Source organism: Cryptomeria japonica, chromosome 10 (assembly GCF_030272615.1).
Source record: "Cryptomeria japonica chromosome 10, Sugi_1.0, whole genome shotgun sequence".
NCBI classification, from domain to species: domain Eukaryota; kingdom Viridiplantae; phylum Streptophyta; class Pinopsida; order Cupressales; family Cupressaceae; genus Cryptomeria; species Cryptomeria japonica.
Window position 1 is genome coordinate 95,963,287 of NC_081414.1, and position 15,397 is coordinate 95,978,683.

General features: G+C 31.7%; 1 protein-coding gene across 1 annotated transcript; it reads left to right on the plus strand.

Annotated features, from left to right (window-relative positions):
* Window positions 1-1,705: 1,705 nt before the first annotated feature.
* Window positions 1,706-7,725, plus strand: LOC131052592 (uncharacterized). Its single transcript, XM_057987180.2, has 4 exons — window positions 1,706-1,924; window positions 3,665-3,722; window positions 7,047-7,215; window positions 7,310-7,725. Exons 2-4 carry the CDS (start codon window positions 3,674-3,676, stop codon window positions 7,569-7,571), a joined length of 480 nt encoding a protein of 159 aa, XP_057843163.2. The 5' UTR covers window positions 1,706-1,924; window positions 3,665-3,673; the 3' UTR covers window positions 7,572-7,725.
* The last annotated feature ends 7,672 nt before the right edge of the window (window positions 7,726-15,397 follow it).

Below are 15,397 nucleotides of genomic sequence, written 5' to 3' on the forward strand. Positions count from 1 at the left end.
TCCAAGAATTAAATCAAAACATGAAATGTATTGTGTTCATTAAGACATGATACATGATTGCTTATTCCTCAATCTTTATAGAAATCTATTAAATTGATATTCTAAATGTTTGACGAAAGGAAAACATTTCCCTACACAAAAGCATCACATTTGCACTGGCACGATTGATTTTATGGTTTACATATATTGTTTCTATAATTATAGAAATAATCTTCACTATAAAACAAAATTTATGGCAATCACTATTTAACTAACTAAGCTTAATTTAGAATAATAATGCAAACTTTTGAATTAAACTATGTATATTCCTCTTCCTATAGTAGATCATTGAGTGATCTAAAACATCAACAGAAAAATATATGAATAATGGAAAAACTTGTTACTACAGAAAATGTAGAAAATTCATACCAACTAAACTTTATTTTTTATTTAAAATTCAGACCATTTATAATCCAAACTCTTACTCATACTTATATCTTTACTAATCATAATTCTTACTCCCTAATATATTATTAATTGATTTAAACTATAATATATTTTTTAAAATATGATATACTTCTTTTTACAAATATAATTACCCTCTTAATCTTAAATATATGTTTATCAATATTTATTTAATTGATTTTTCATAAATCATATTTTATGAACAAATATGATGTATAGAGTTCCTTTTAAATATGTGTTTATCCATGTTTATTTGATTTATCATATAACATATTTGTGTAGCTACCTATTGTGTATTTCTTTACACTGGTATAATTAAGTAATTTGAAAAACCTCCTAATCAAGAAAATCCCAATTATCTGCTATGATGGAAGAATTGAGGAAAATGCAGCTGAACTTAACTGATTTCTATATTTAGCTCATCCAACTCACTGAGAGCGATACTTATACCTGCATGATTATAAATGATTATGAAGAGCGTACTCCAACAGGGAATGACAACGACTGGACAAATTTCACACATTCCATATGACACAGAATTAAGCCATGCCATTTCAAATAATTTTGCAGAGGAAGAAATGGGTGTTACCTACTTAGCACTGAAAGTGAAAGTGAAAGTTCACGATGAAGCCTAACGGCTAGGCCTGCATTCTCGTTTTTTCTGCCTTGTACAATATGCGTGCAGAGCACACAAAGGCCAGGTTTAAACGGCTCCTTTTGGGGGAAGCTGTTGAACATTGTTTAAATGTTTATTTATTATTTCTAAATTGGATTGTGTATGTCAATTTTTATCAACAAGAATTCATCTTTTTATCTTTTGAAATTTTTGTTAAATGACTACTCAAATCTACTGGCATTAATCAGCAACAAGAACCCATCAATAGAGACAATGGAATTGCTTTTATCATTCAACAGCAATAATCCCCTTCAAAGCAATAACTACAACCAGAAGAAGGAAAATATATTACAAATCATTTTAAAAATGTTCAACGACTTCCCTGGATGAAAGCAATCACGATTATTCTACACTAAATGCAATTAAATTCAAAACATGAAAGCATTTGTCCACTAACACAGACCGTTCTAATTAACTAACTAGGAACGGAACGGTAAATTAAAAACGGACATGGCAAATGCTACGGAAAGAATCCGGTTTGAGGGGGGCCCACATGACCCAGCCTAAGCAGTCAACGAAAGCATGGAAAGTGTGAGGTTTCATATTTTTCTGTTCAATTCTGCTGCTTTATATTTGCTCTGTAAACCCATTTTCACTGGAAGTTTAGCTTGCTCCATTTTGCTGCTCTATATTTGTTGTATAAACCCATTTTCTGCTGAGGTTTAGCCTGCTCCATTCTGCTGCTCTATGTTTGCTCTGTAAATCCATTTTGTGTGGAAGTTTAGCCTGTTCCATTCTGCTGCTCTATATTTGCTCTGTAAACCCATTTTCTGTGGAAGTTTAGCCTGCTCAGATTTCTATCAGGTATGAAACTTTTTTTTCGTTGAAGCATAAGTGTTTTTGAAGATTTTTATCATTATTATGTTTGATGCTTGTGGTTTCTGAGTTAACTTTTGTTTTTGTGCTCTGTTCAGTATGTAGTTTACAAGGAATTTTTACTACCCACTGCACCCATTTCGCCTCTGTTTCCATTTTTATTGTCTTGAGTTGAAATGAATGCCCGTAACTTTTTAATTCCTGGTTTTAAACTTTAGTATAGACAATAGAATCAAATTTCTATCAGGTATGGAACTTTTTTATCGTTACAGTGGTGAAGCATAAATGTTTTTGAAGATATTTACCATTTCTATGTTGAATACTTGTGGTTTCTGACTTAACTTCTGGTTTTGTGCTTTGTTCTATAGTGCACCCATTCAGCAACTATCTCCATTTTTATTGTCTTGAGTTGAAATGAGTGCCTGTAACATTTTAATTTCTGCTTTGAAAGTTTAGTATAGATAATAGAATCAGCTAACATTTACCTCAATGCCAACCTCCTACTCATTTCATTTGCACTTGGTAGTTACTTACCCACTGAGTTTTCAAGCATATATGCCCTCCTCATGCAAGCATCAAACTTTTATACTTTCATCTTATATGCCACTCCATGTTCATTATGGGTGTGCTATCTTTTCATTATGATTTGTTTATGTTCATGGTCTGTACTTCTGCTCAACTCCCACAACTAAATGACAGGGGCTTTAGCAAATGGCATACTAGCCTTAAACCTTTTGTTCTGGTTCATTGTTTCAATCAAAAGGGGTAACCTTAATAAAAAATGGTGCATTGTAATAATTTTTTTATTTTTTTTCTTCTTTGGCATCATTATGATTTATAATTATGAAATTTTTAGTTCATATTGCTCTTAGCTTGTTTTTATGAATTTTGTCTGTATAGATTTTTTATGTCCAAGAAGAAAGAAAAATGAATCATAGAGTTTGATCCCAAACATTAGATATTGAAAATCTACACAATTAAAATCCAGACAAACAAACTAAGATCATTATGATTTGTTTATGTTCAACTTCCGCTACTACATATTCATAGTATATGTCACATTAATCTTAAATCCCTTGTTCCAGTTCATAACTCCTCTGTTTGCATCATATTTTTGGGGGGTTGCTCAATAGATTTGATATGCTTGCATGGCTGGCTTGAACTAATTTGGGTGATGCTGAACTTAAAACTCTAGCACCATGTTGAAATGCTGCACAATATTCCTAAGTTTACCACTTTGGGTATTCTCATGCTCACAGAAAACATGGTTACACTGGCCTGTAATCTTTTATTGTGGCTACTTTATTCAAATTGACTGCACCATGTTTTATCTATTGTTGCACAATATATGATCTTAGAATTCATGTAAATATTAATGGTTTTCACTGATTCCCTCTCTGGGATTTATGGTAAATTATGCTATGCTTTAAAATCTAAAAGTATAGGCCATGTCAACAATTTTGCATTCATGTTTTCATTCATATGGCAAAGCCATTAATATATGTCTGGTGCCATGCTTTAGGCTAAATATGACTATTTTTTTTATTTTTTTTTTGGTTAAAAAGTAATAAAACAAGGGTACTTGAATTTGAATGTTGGCTAGATATACACACTATGTTTCATAAATTTATGTCCATCAATCTCTTTTAAGACTAAGGATACTGTTTTTCTTTTTTATTTTTTTTATATATTGAATTTGATTTTCTTATTTTTCTTGTATTCTCATAGCTTATCTCAATGAAGAAGGGTACAAGTGACACGAGAACAAGTAAAGCATCTGACACAAGTAAGTTTTGTTATATTATTTTATAATTGTTTTATTTTGTTTGATTTACATTTTTTTTTATGATTATATCATATTTAATTTTTTTTTGAAATTGTAAAAGATAATTGTATAATATTCATATGAAAAAATTGAGTGGAAAAAAGGTATTCTTAAATTAAGTGGGTATGTTATAATTAATCTAGGAAGAGACAATTAAATATATCATAGTTATTTTTATTTTAATGAAGATTATATATATTTGGACTAACATGTACTTTAATTTTGATTTGTACAAGTATAATTAATATAGTTGAAATTGGTTTTGGTGTTTAGAGCAAATATATGTTTATGAACAAATGATTAGTTAGTAAAGAGTTTTAGACATTAAGAATATTCTTTTCTTGGATTCTTCAATATGGCTGGAAATGGTTTCATCATGGCGAAATTTTTCGCTTTCTGGGCCGTGTTTTTTTATTGCAGCTTCTTGCGGTGTGAAAAAAAAAGATAAGAAAAATGCTAATAGAATATTCTTAAATTATAAAATATATTAAATAAAAATAATATTAAAATTCATGATCATAATGGATTTTATATATATATAGATATATATATTTAAATTGAATTTTTATTAATATTTTTGGTTTAAAATGAATTGTATGAATAATTATCTTTTAATATGTTGATTGTGAATTTGAGATAGAGATGGTACTATTGATCCCCGTCACAAGATTATCCCACAACATTTGTAAATAAACATGTATCGAAGTAATATAATGGACTTCCCCATTTAACTTAACATCAATTGATACTAACTAACTAATGAAAATGTTGAAGTCGTTTAAGTGTTTGATCACTGAACCTCTATCTCCCCCGCAACTTCTTATTTAGATGTTTACTAGAGATATTCAATAGAATTGAATATAAAGGCATACGTAGGTGGTGTGCTTATCCTTTCTATCAAGTTCAAGTCCTAGTATATTTCTTTCATTGGATAGGTTTCTAACCATTTCCTAAAATCCACTAGTCATAATCTACAAGCAAAGCCTCCATTTTGAGTTTTCACAACTCAAATTTCTAACCATTTAACTTCTTGATCTTCATCTTTGTCATTATTCCCATTTGAGCTATACCTAAAAAAATAAGATCATAGGTAAATAGAGCTCCCACTTGAATAAGTTTTGATACAACATGTAAGGAGAGTGTCGCATCCTTTAGCACAATATTAGACTCTATTACTAAATGAATGGAAATGGCAAAACCCAACATTAATCATATGAGATAGGCAATAAAATTAATTTTAAATCTAATCAATAAAATAGCAATATAAAACACAAGATATGCCTTGGAAAAAAAATTAAATAAAAATATGCATCCAAATCACACTCAAATTATTTATATCAATAATAGAATTATAATATAATATTTGTAGAATATTAGTGCCCTCATCATCAGATACATGGTCCAAAATTCAACTCTATTTATAGATTCAATCTAGTTGCTTAACTTCACTCTAAAATCCACATCTTATAACACCCATACCAAGCCTTCAATATATAGACGAATAATATCCATGAAACCGCCAATGGATTGGTAAAACCATGTTCTAAGTCTTGATCTGACTAGTCCAAATTGGAGCCATGGACCCTTCCACGTGTCTAAACTTTCAAACATCAAAATTAACTCCTCTTACACATGTTGGACTCTTGTAACCAAGGGGCTCATATATAAATCCCAAGCACTCCATATTGTATGCACAACCCTCACACGCAACTTATATTAGCCATTCAAAAATGTGCTTTTAAGTCCACAATGTAGCCCCCTTACATGTTCTTACATACTCCTACACATCTAACAATGTTATAGATGCTCTTACATATCTTGCATGGCATGGTTTCTCTCTTATACACATCCTAATACAAATATCAAGTGGTATAGAGCATTATCCAAGAATCTCAATATTTTTTCAAATGTAGTGCTCTTTTCCATTGGGAGCCAAATATTATAACAAGTTAATAATAAAAAAATAGATTCCTAGTATTTACAAAATATAATCTAGATTTCACTTAACTTGTTTATGTAGAGATTTGTGCAAAAATATTATCAATCTTTCATCCACATTTGTTGATTCTTGTTTATCTTGATTATTATTCTTGAAAGGTATGGTTGTTATTGATGATTCAATCTAGAACGTTTGAATACTCTAAGACATTCAAATATATAGTCAAGGAGTAGATAGGCTGCCACATCAAAACCCTTCACATGGGGAAATGAGGGGAGGTTGGGCACATATCAAAGGAATTTGACGACTTTTTCTCTCAACAAAGTACACAATTGCCATAAGGAAAAAATTATTCAAGTATGATAGCATAAATGTTGAAAGAAATGAACATGAACAAATGATATTCAAATGAACTACTTAAAATCAACTCTCTTACTTTCTAAGCATTATGTACATAAATAAGGGTAATTTTTTACTCTTTCTACAAAGAATTAATCAAGAGCCTCATTTATCTTAGAAATTTATAACTATATCTATGATATTATGTGATTTATCTAACTAGGCTTGTGACAAAAACTAGACAAGCAATGCATAAGGCTACAAGTGCATGCTTGATACCCTTAGTTTTGGATTAGAGTACCAGATAAGTATCAAATTTAATTTGACTAGTAATTTCTAGATATTGATTAGATAAGTATCAAATTTAATTTGACTAGTAATTTCTAGATATTGATTAGATTGGATCCATTTACTGATTGAAAGTACATAACTAGATATGTTTAGAATATGTGAAGTAAACTCAAGTAGTAAAATATAGATTTATAATAAAAACTTATACAACAATTCTTAAAAGGGAGAATGAACATAATAGATTATGACTTATGACTTTGGGGATCCACATATCTTGCTTTACAACCATACATAATCTTGACTCATTTGTCAATTCAATTAAAATTCGTTTACTAAATCAGGTAGTTGGGGATAATAAGGTTCTCATCATAGATGTAAGTATTATCAATATGTAAATGCCAACCCCAAGTAGACTAAATGGATGTGCTATCAATAATCTAGTTAATTAGCAAACTTCAACAACTATAACGAAGCTCCCTAAAATCACACAATGGATAGCTTAGTTCAGTCCAATACACTTTTCATGTTTTATATTTGAGTTGTAACAATATACATTAAGCATATAGAACATATTATATGCAAACAAACAAATAGTATATTAAAATGTATTATTTAATTAATGCTCTTAAGTTCTTATCTTTATCATTATTCTTGACACACTGATTCATCATAGTTTTTATACCACATAACTTTCAAATGTTTATTTGAATGAGCAGAGGAGAAGGGAAAGAGAGGAAGAGTCGAATCAAGGTTGGCATTGGTTAAAGCAAAAGATTTAGACCAACCAAAACGACCTAGGGGAAGACCCCCTAAGAACATCGATTCTACAAAGGAGATTGGTTCGTCAAGTGTACCTAAGAGACAAGTCCATCGAACCCCAAAGAGGTAAAATAATATTATACATTCATGTCTTGAATAAATAAATATAATCTTGTAATGCAAATGACTAACGAGATCGTACAATAAATTGTTGATTCAGGAAAAATAAAATATGTTCCTTCCCATCAGCAATTCAGCAAAACTGGGAAGAAGTCAAATTCCATCTTCTTGAAATACAAAAGGAGATTGAGAAAATAAAGATAGAGATGGTTAACGTGCAACTTGAACAGGCTACAATTGTGGCTACATTAAAGAATGGAATAAAAACCCAACAAGAAGCTATCACTAAAATCAAAAGAGAGATGATGGATGTTCAGTTCCAGCAAATTGTGCAAGCAGAAGTCATATCTAACATATCTTAGGATGAATGGCGCGGATATAATTTTGAACTTATCTTTCACTATGCAAATTATGATATATAATATCATGAGGTTTAATTTTGAAGTGTGTTAAAATTGTATAAATAAACTCAAATATACTTTACATGTAATGTCATGCACATAATGTTTTGTTTTATCCTCTCTTTCAATCATCTTAGGGAAAGATATCTAAGTTGTTCGTAAATTGACCTGTATGAAAATGTTGCAAATATAATATGTATGATGATTGTTAGTATAAATTGTCAAGTAGATTTAATTGTTTGTCAAAGTTGTAATTTAATAATTAAGGATGTTATGTTCATTGCGTATCAAATTGAAATGCATTTCTAAAACTAACTGTGGATTGAATGAGTTTTGATCGCCAGACATTCGGATGTCAGGTGAAATTTTCATGAGTGAAAGATGATATTACTTTCAGTGATAGTGCCAAAGAAATATCTTGAATCTCATAACGTGGTACATAAAATTCTAACTCACAATTAAAAAACTTTCAGGGATTTTACTTTGGTTAGACAAGCAACAAAACAATTGTCTAATATAAAGAAACACTTCACAACATTTAATGTAACTGGGAGTTCAGGTTCTCTGCCTCTTTTTAAGATTTTGCATTTTAAGTTTATGTATATTATCAATTGTTACTTCTTTTGGCGCAACATTATTTCCATGACATCTTGGCTCAAAAGGTTATTGAAATAAAAATTTGTTAAGGATGTTATTAACAACAGTGGCTTCTGGTATAAATTTTGCAGGAGGAACCAATAAATTGCATTGTTAACTCCCTTTGGCACAACCTATGTATATCAATCTTTTTCTTTTTTCCCCAGTGCAGTTGTAGAAATATGATGTTTTATTTAAGTGACAATAAAGATTTTCTAGTAACTTGGACCAAGTAATGGTCCTTCCCATTCACAACCTATACTAATTAAATTATGTGCCTTTACGTTTTGATCTGGGACCTGGTGCATAATTATATGTTACCTACTGACCCTTTGATCTGGGAATTCTGTGTTTAAGTAATGTTCTTAATCGACCATCAGCTGTGTAGATTGTACGTACATATGACTACAGTGCCAAGATGATAAGTGAATTTCAGAGAATTTCATATGCAATAGTAAATCTGGATAGAATAAAATGAACAGCAAAATGTGAAGGCAAGAAGTAGGGTGATGTCTTAACAGAATTATGTTAGGTGGTCAATGAGAAAGAATAAGATTGGGTGATTAAAAACCAGTAAAGATGTGAAGACGGGGAGATGAATTGGTTTTTAAAAAAATTCTTAAGAATGACTGTAGGGAGACTTCTCGTCGTTATGATACTCCATGGTGACTGTGGGAGACTTCTCGACATAATGATACTCCATAGTGTGAGTCGTCACTGGTCATTATGGGATCTTAAAATGTTTGAGGAAATGATGATATTTTAACTACAAAACCCTGAACAAGGAATTTTGTTGTATTTTGATGTTTGCGGGTTTAATTATGAGATTCAGGGATTGACAAGGCTGATCAAAATATAGTTTGATCACTCTGATTCAACTCTGCTTGAGCTCAGGTTTCAGATCTTTAAGATCTTGACTCTGGGAATTAGTGTTCAGCTGATGCCTTTAATTAGGATGGGCTCCCTCCCGACAGTACTAAATAGGTTTCAGCAGTTATCCTTATGGAAGGTTTTGCGGGTACGTAGGAACCTTAGAATTTGGTACTATTATCTGTGTTAGATTATTGCCATATCAGTGAATGGAATGATGACTATTGATATGGTGATGACTGAGGTTTGCTTAAGAAAATCTCTCCTGAAATTAATCTTTTTTCCAAGTCAATGATAGTTCGTTGTAGAATCCTGTCAGACAAATGATGATATCATGGCAGTATTGTTGTCAATTCTTGGCTTTGAAACCCCATATCCTATATGCCATAGAAGAATATATCTTTCTCGGGAATATCTTGAAAAACTGAAGATATAGATATTTTCAGTTTCTCAGGATAATTTTGAGACAAAAAAAACAGAAAAATGAAAAAAACGGAAAAATAACTAATGTTTTTAACATAAAAACTATCCTAGGTGCATAAAGAATGAGAGAGTAAAAATAAAGAAGAGTGTACACCATGAATTATGAAGTATGATTTTTTCTCATTAACTTTAAGATTGTTGATTACAGTGCACAGAAAACAGCAATAGTGGTAGTTTCTAGTGCCAATTTGGAGATCCGAGAGGTGGTGGACTAGTTGCTGTGAAGCTTTTAATTTACACAATGAAGAAGCTCATAAGTTTCAGTTCTGAATGTAAGGCGTTAAGAGACATTTGACACTGCAATTTCACCAGGCTCACAGCTTCCTGTTCAATCCTTGGGTTCAAAGCTCTAGTTTTTAAATTTATGTCAAATGGAAGCTTAGAGAAGTAATTGTATCTTGAAAAAATGATTGTGAATAGGGATTGAAGAGACAACTGGACATTGCCATTAACATCGCAACTGTCATGGAATATCTACATTAGAAGTCTTCTGACCAAGTTGTCTCACGCAGAGTAGCTGGAAACTCCTTTTTCCCTCCCTGGGCACACGTATCCGATATGGCCTGGATGCACATTGGAAACTGTACCCATGTGTGCCAAAAAAACCTTGTTTTCCAACATGTCAGATTCTATGTGATTTGATTTTAAAAAATTTGGTATAAATCTTTCTAAATTTAATCTTAAAAAAACTTCATTCGTGAATTTAAAAAAAAACAATTGGTATAAACAAAACCTACACCAAACGAAAAAGACAAATGAATTTTCTTTTCTATTTCAGTGACCCATTTTTTGAGTTATCTTCCAATGCAACTCAACTATTTTAATTTTTTGCATATCGTAAATTGTTAAATCAACTTCTAATTATTTATGTAGCAATTATGTGTCTATATTGCTTTCAAAGTAATGAAAATCTCCTCCAATAACTTAGAAAATTGTGTTAAATATAAGTATACATATTTTTTATGAATGTCGTATCCAACTGTATGCATATTGGGGGACTTAAAAAATGGCCATATCCGTATCCGATACCATATCCATATTTGTATCCATGTCCCTGCAACTTTGGTCTCATGTGATTTAAAACATGAGAATCTCCTTTCTGACAAAAACCTAACAGGCTATTGAACAGATTTTGGAATATCCAGGTTAACTACAGGTGTACAATCTATGGATACTTCAACAACTTCCATCAAAGGGTCAGTAGGTTACATTACTCGTCCTTTGAGTATTTCTATATGGATTTTCAGTGATCCCACTATTGACAATCATGAATGCAGATATGGGATGGGAAGGAGAGTAACTAGAGGGAAATGTCTACAGATACAGCATTTAGTTGTTAGAAATGCTGACAAGAAAGAGACTGATAGAAAACATGTTTGTAGAAATAAACTTATACAATTGGGTAAAGTCGGTGGACGAAAACAGGCAGACTTTTGGCAAAAAATACTGTGCAGAATATTGAAAAGATCACAGCTCAGAGGGTTTTAGAAAACAAAGCAAAAAATATTGCGATCATATTGACGATATCACAATAAATTTAATATCAAAGGTATTGCCAATATATCATGATATATTGGTGAGTTTTTCAGTCGATGATAAACTCAATAACTCTGACATTTTGATGAAAATTTCGGGAAACCTACTGAGAGCCAATATATTAAGATGTTTTGAATACATCTGCTTCCATGCTATATACAATTTCTATCTAATAAACAATTTCCTTTTGTTATTGAGTGTTCAGAGAGCTCTTTTCTTCTCGTTCTCCAGATAGCTACTTTAGTAAAAGAAAATTGGCAGTTCCATTGTTGTCATTAAATAGTTGTAACATACTTGACTTGCCTTAACAAAATCGGGAGCCTGACAAATCCCTATTAATTATATGATTTATCAATAAATAAAAAATGACAGTGGACATGCTAACCGACAAACATAAGTTTACGGTTCCTAAACATCACATTTCTCAATCTTCCCCATAGCAACCTACAAAGAAACCTTAGAAACTAATTGCCACGGTGCTTGAGAGCTATGGAGACTAATGTAATGTTCCACTGTTGCCCTAGTTTTCTTATCTAGGGTTTGTGATTAAATATGAGTCATTCAGTCTAAGCAAATGAAAATTCATACATAGATTATAACCACTCCTGTCTCAACTCTAATATGATTAAATGAACAAATCAGGTCATATTAACTACCCCACTACTGTTAGATTAAAATAGATATTTAAATCATCCAGTTTCAATTGCATAAACTGCATCATAAACAATTTAAGGAGGCGAGATACATTATTCTGATAGTACCAGTTACTGCCCAGCAACAATCAGTTCACATACAGCTGCTACAGAAAGTATATATCTGATTTACAAGTGACATTATGATCTAAGCTTTCTTGCGTGTTACGGGGCCAGTCACATTTGGTATCGCCACCAGGGTCAAAAGCAATATTGTGATAAATTCAAAATCAGATGTATCACAAATATTATAGTGATATATTGGTGAGTTTTTCAGTCAAAATCTTGGTCAACAAGAAATTCAACAACTCGTGACATTTTCATGAAAATATTGGGAATCCTACAGCTCTTTCATTCTCATCCTACAGCTCTCTCATCCCGATGATGGATCATTGAGAATGATCCAAAACGTTGATGCAAAAAAATTTACGCATTTGGAATCCAGAAACAAAGACAACAATTGGGAACCCTGCTGAGATACAATAAATTGCAATATTCTGAATATATCTGCTTTTATTCTATACACAATTTCTTTGTAATAGAAGAAAGCTATTTTATGTTGAGAAATCACAGACTAAGTCCTTTTCTTCTCATTCTCCAGATCTCTGCTATAGTAAGAGAATTTGGTACCCAATAATAAACCTTACAATATTTTTATTTTTTTTTATAAGTGTCTAAATTATCATTTATAAAAATAAGATTACACATATTTACAGACAAAAACAGGTGTGTGGATATAAAATCACACCCCTAGAGTCCACCCAAGGCTATAGCCTAAAGCATAACGAAAACATAAAAAAAAACATTCGTAAAACTGATGAACATAAGTTTACAAGTCCTAAACAACACCTTTTTAAATATTTTTAGTAATTGCCATGATCCTTAGGGCCCGTGGGAGCAAAAAAACCTAACACGTCAATTGAGGAAAGATTGTTATTGTTTGCTCTGTTTAGTGATATTGACTATTGTTCGAAAGATATCTGAACCAACATAACTCAAGATAAGGGTCACTCTTTGTTTAATTTATATTTGAGATATAGTTTAAGGCTAAGATTTTATTTTTTTTAAATAGTTTAAAAAATAAAATATGTATATTAAATGTTTATAAATATTTTATTAAATACGAATTTATAATTATAAATAACAATGTTTCTAGTTTTTGTTATTTATTTTATTAATTAGATAATGATGCGATGATGTATAATGACAATGAATAATGAATTTATTATTCTAAAATTGAACAGTAAACTTGTTTTGTATTTTTAAGCTGTAAATAAAAAAATATGTATATATTTATGATTTCTATATGCTTTTTGTACAGACAAACCTGAACCCAAGAAATTTGATTGCCATTTCTGCACATTGAACCCCCATGCCCAAACCCAAACCCCAACCTTCAGTTAAATATATGTGAACTATGATCCATCTATGTCAATGGAACCCATGCCATTGATAAGGCGTCCGTGGACTTGAGCTCCTTTAGCATTACTGTCCTAAGGAACAAACACAATTCACTCAGAAAAATCAGCAGAATGCAATCTTCTGCATCTAAATTCTATAAGCCTAGATCTCATAAAATGGCCTAGCAATCAGTTGGAACTCTTGAGCCCATATCAACTGTTTGATGAAGTCCTAAGCTCATATGCACTAAAGCAAATATAACTTAATATCCCCTGTTTATGCTAATTGTTTGGTAGCCAACATTGGTTCACAATGGTAACATTTCCTTGAGTAAAATACGATCGACAGAGAATCTCCAAGTTAAGCTTAAAATTTGAAAGATGTGCAGCATAGGTCGTCTCATATCTATTACAATGCAAGACACAGAGAAAAGACTGATTGCATTTTATAAAAAGTTGTCACAGTGCCTATATCCTTGTGAAAGTTTGCCAAAATAGGGTTATCGCATCTGTTTACCAGTACATTTTTTCAAACTGAGGAACAAACACCATCAATGAATGAAAAAAGGGCTGGTAAATCTACTTGTCTCCAAAAAGGGTAAAATATAAACCTACTCTGAAATAATGAAGTACAGATTTTTTGTTACAGACGCTATTGAACAAATTGGAATGATACACAGAAGATTCTCCAAACTCCTAACAGAACAGCTCCCAAAGGAAGAAGGTGACCCAATCTCATTGACAATTCACAACCCTGTTCCCATCACATGAACATTACATGAGTGACAATTCGTATCAAAAAGTTTGGCCAGTAGATCCTTAAGAGAGGCAAAACATCATGATCACTAGATTATGAGAACAATTTAAAACTGGCACTATTATCTTTTAGCTTCTATAAATCTAACAAGTATGGAGAGCTGTGAACAAAGAGGTGCAAATCTGATTAAATCTTGATAATGATTTAAGAGATTTTAACCTACAATTTCTTCTAAAAAGAGTGAGAGATAACAAAACTTACAAGAGCATTAACCAGCTAGCATGAAGCATCCTGGTACATGCTGCTATCTTTTCCAGGTATAATTCGCCATTGTTTTGGGGCTTTCCATGTCACCTATACAGTTGACAGTTTTTGTCATAATTCATCATATGTACAGGTTTGTATGTTGTCCCATAGACTTCGATTTGGATAAGCAAAAAGTTAGGATACGTTAGAAAACAAAAACCTGTTGGTTTCCCAGGTATGTCAAGGCAGATTGAAAAGAAAGAAAGTTTGGAAAAGACCTATTAGGAATGGGTGAGGGATTTTAATTGTGTTTAAAGTAATCAAGAAAGGTTTCATTTTTGTATGCGAAGCATTTTTGTTTGTGATTTACAATTGCAAATGTTTACTGGTTGGCAACATTGTTGTAAATGTAGTCCGACAAAAATAAAAACTTCACTTTTTAATTCTTTATCAATTTTGGTTTCACGCACAACAGTGTTAAGCCTTTTCTGGATCATTATGTCTATTACAATTCTCATAGTCAAGTTAATTACTACAGAAACTTGTTCTGACCAACCATGCTCCAACCGTATTCTGTATTATTATGTGCATCATCAATCTTGAATTCATTCACAAGGCTATGTTTTCAGTTCAAAGCATCGATCAGTTTTTCATTTCAACTGACCAACACTTGGACTCGAGAGGTGTTTTAAGTGATAGATACCTGGGGCGCAGGAGGATGGATACAATGACAGGGATGTCATTTCAAATCACAAAATGGGAGCAAATGAATAAGAATATGGTTATATTCTATATAATTATAGTGAAGAGAAGATGTGGGTACAGGAATAGGATCCTTCTCCCTCTACTGAAATCTGCTGGTGACTATAATTCAAGCCTTATCTCAAAAAGGGATATTAGACTGCATATTTCATTATATTTGTATCGCAAATATAGAAATTTTCTCCAGCAGTAATCAATTTGCAGTGTGCCCAATTAGGAGGTGTCACAAGCAAACGAAAAATCAACACATGGTAGGAATTATTGTATTCTAAGCTCAAAACAATCCCTGAACTTCGAACCATATAAAATGGTAGAACCGACCATCCTCTGGCATTAATCCTAGGATGGATCAAACAAAGGCTAATAAAAAACCATGCAATTGATTAGAACTAATTATCCTCTGAA

Bases quoted from the DNA above. Each gene is read 5' to 3' on its own strand.
- LOC131052592 (XM_057987180.2), top strand. From the start codon at position 3,674: ATGAAGAAGGGTACAAGTGACACGAGAACAAGTAAAGCATCTGACACA. The intron at 3,723-7,046 runs GTAAGTTTTGTT...TTGAATGAGCAG, and splicing joins AAGTAAAGCATCTGACACAA to AGGAGAAGGGAAAGAGAGGA. The intron at 7,216-7,309 runs GTAAAATAATAT...TTGTTGATTCAG, and splicing joins GTCCATCGAACCCCAAAGAG to GAAAAATAAAATATGTTCCT.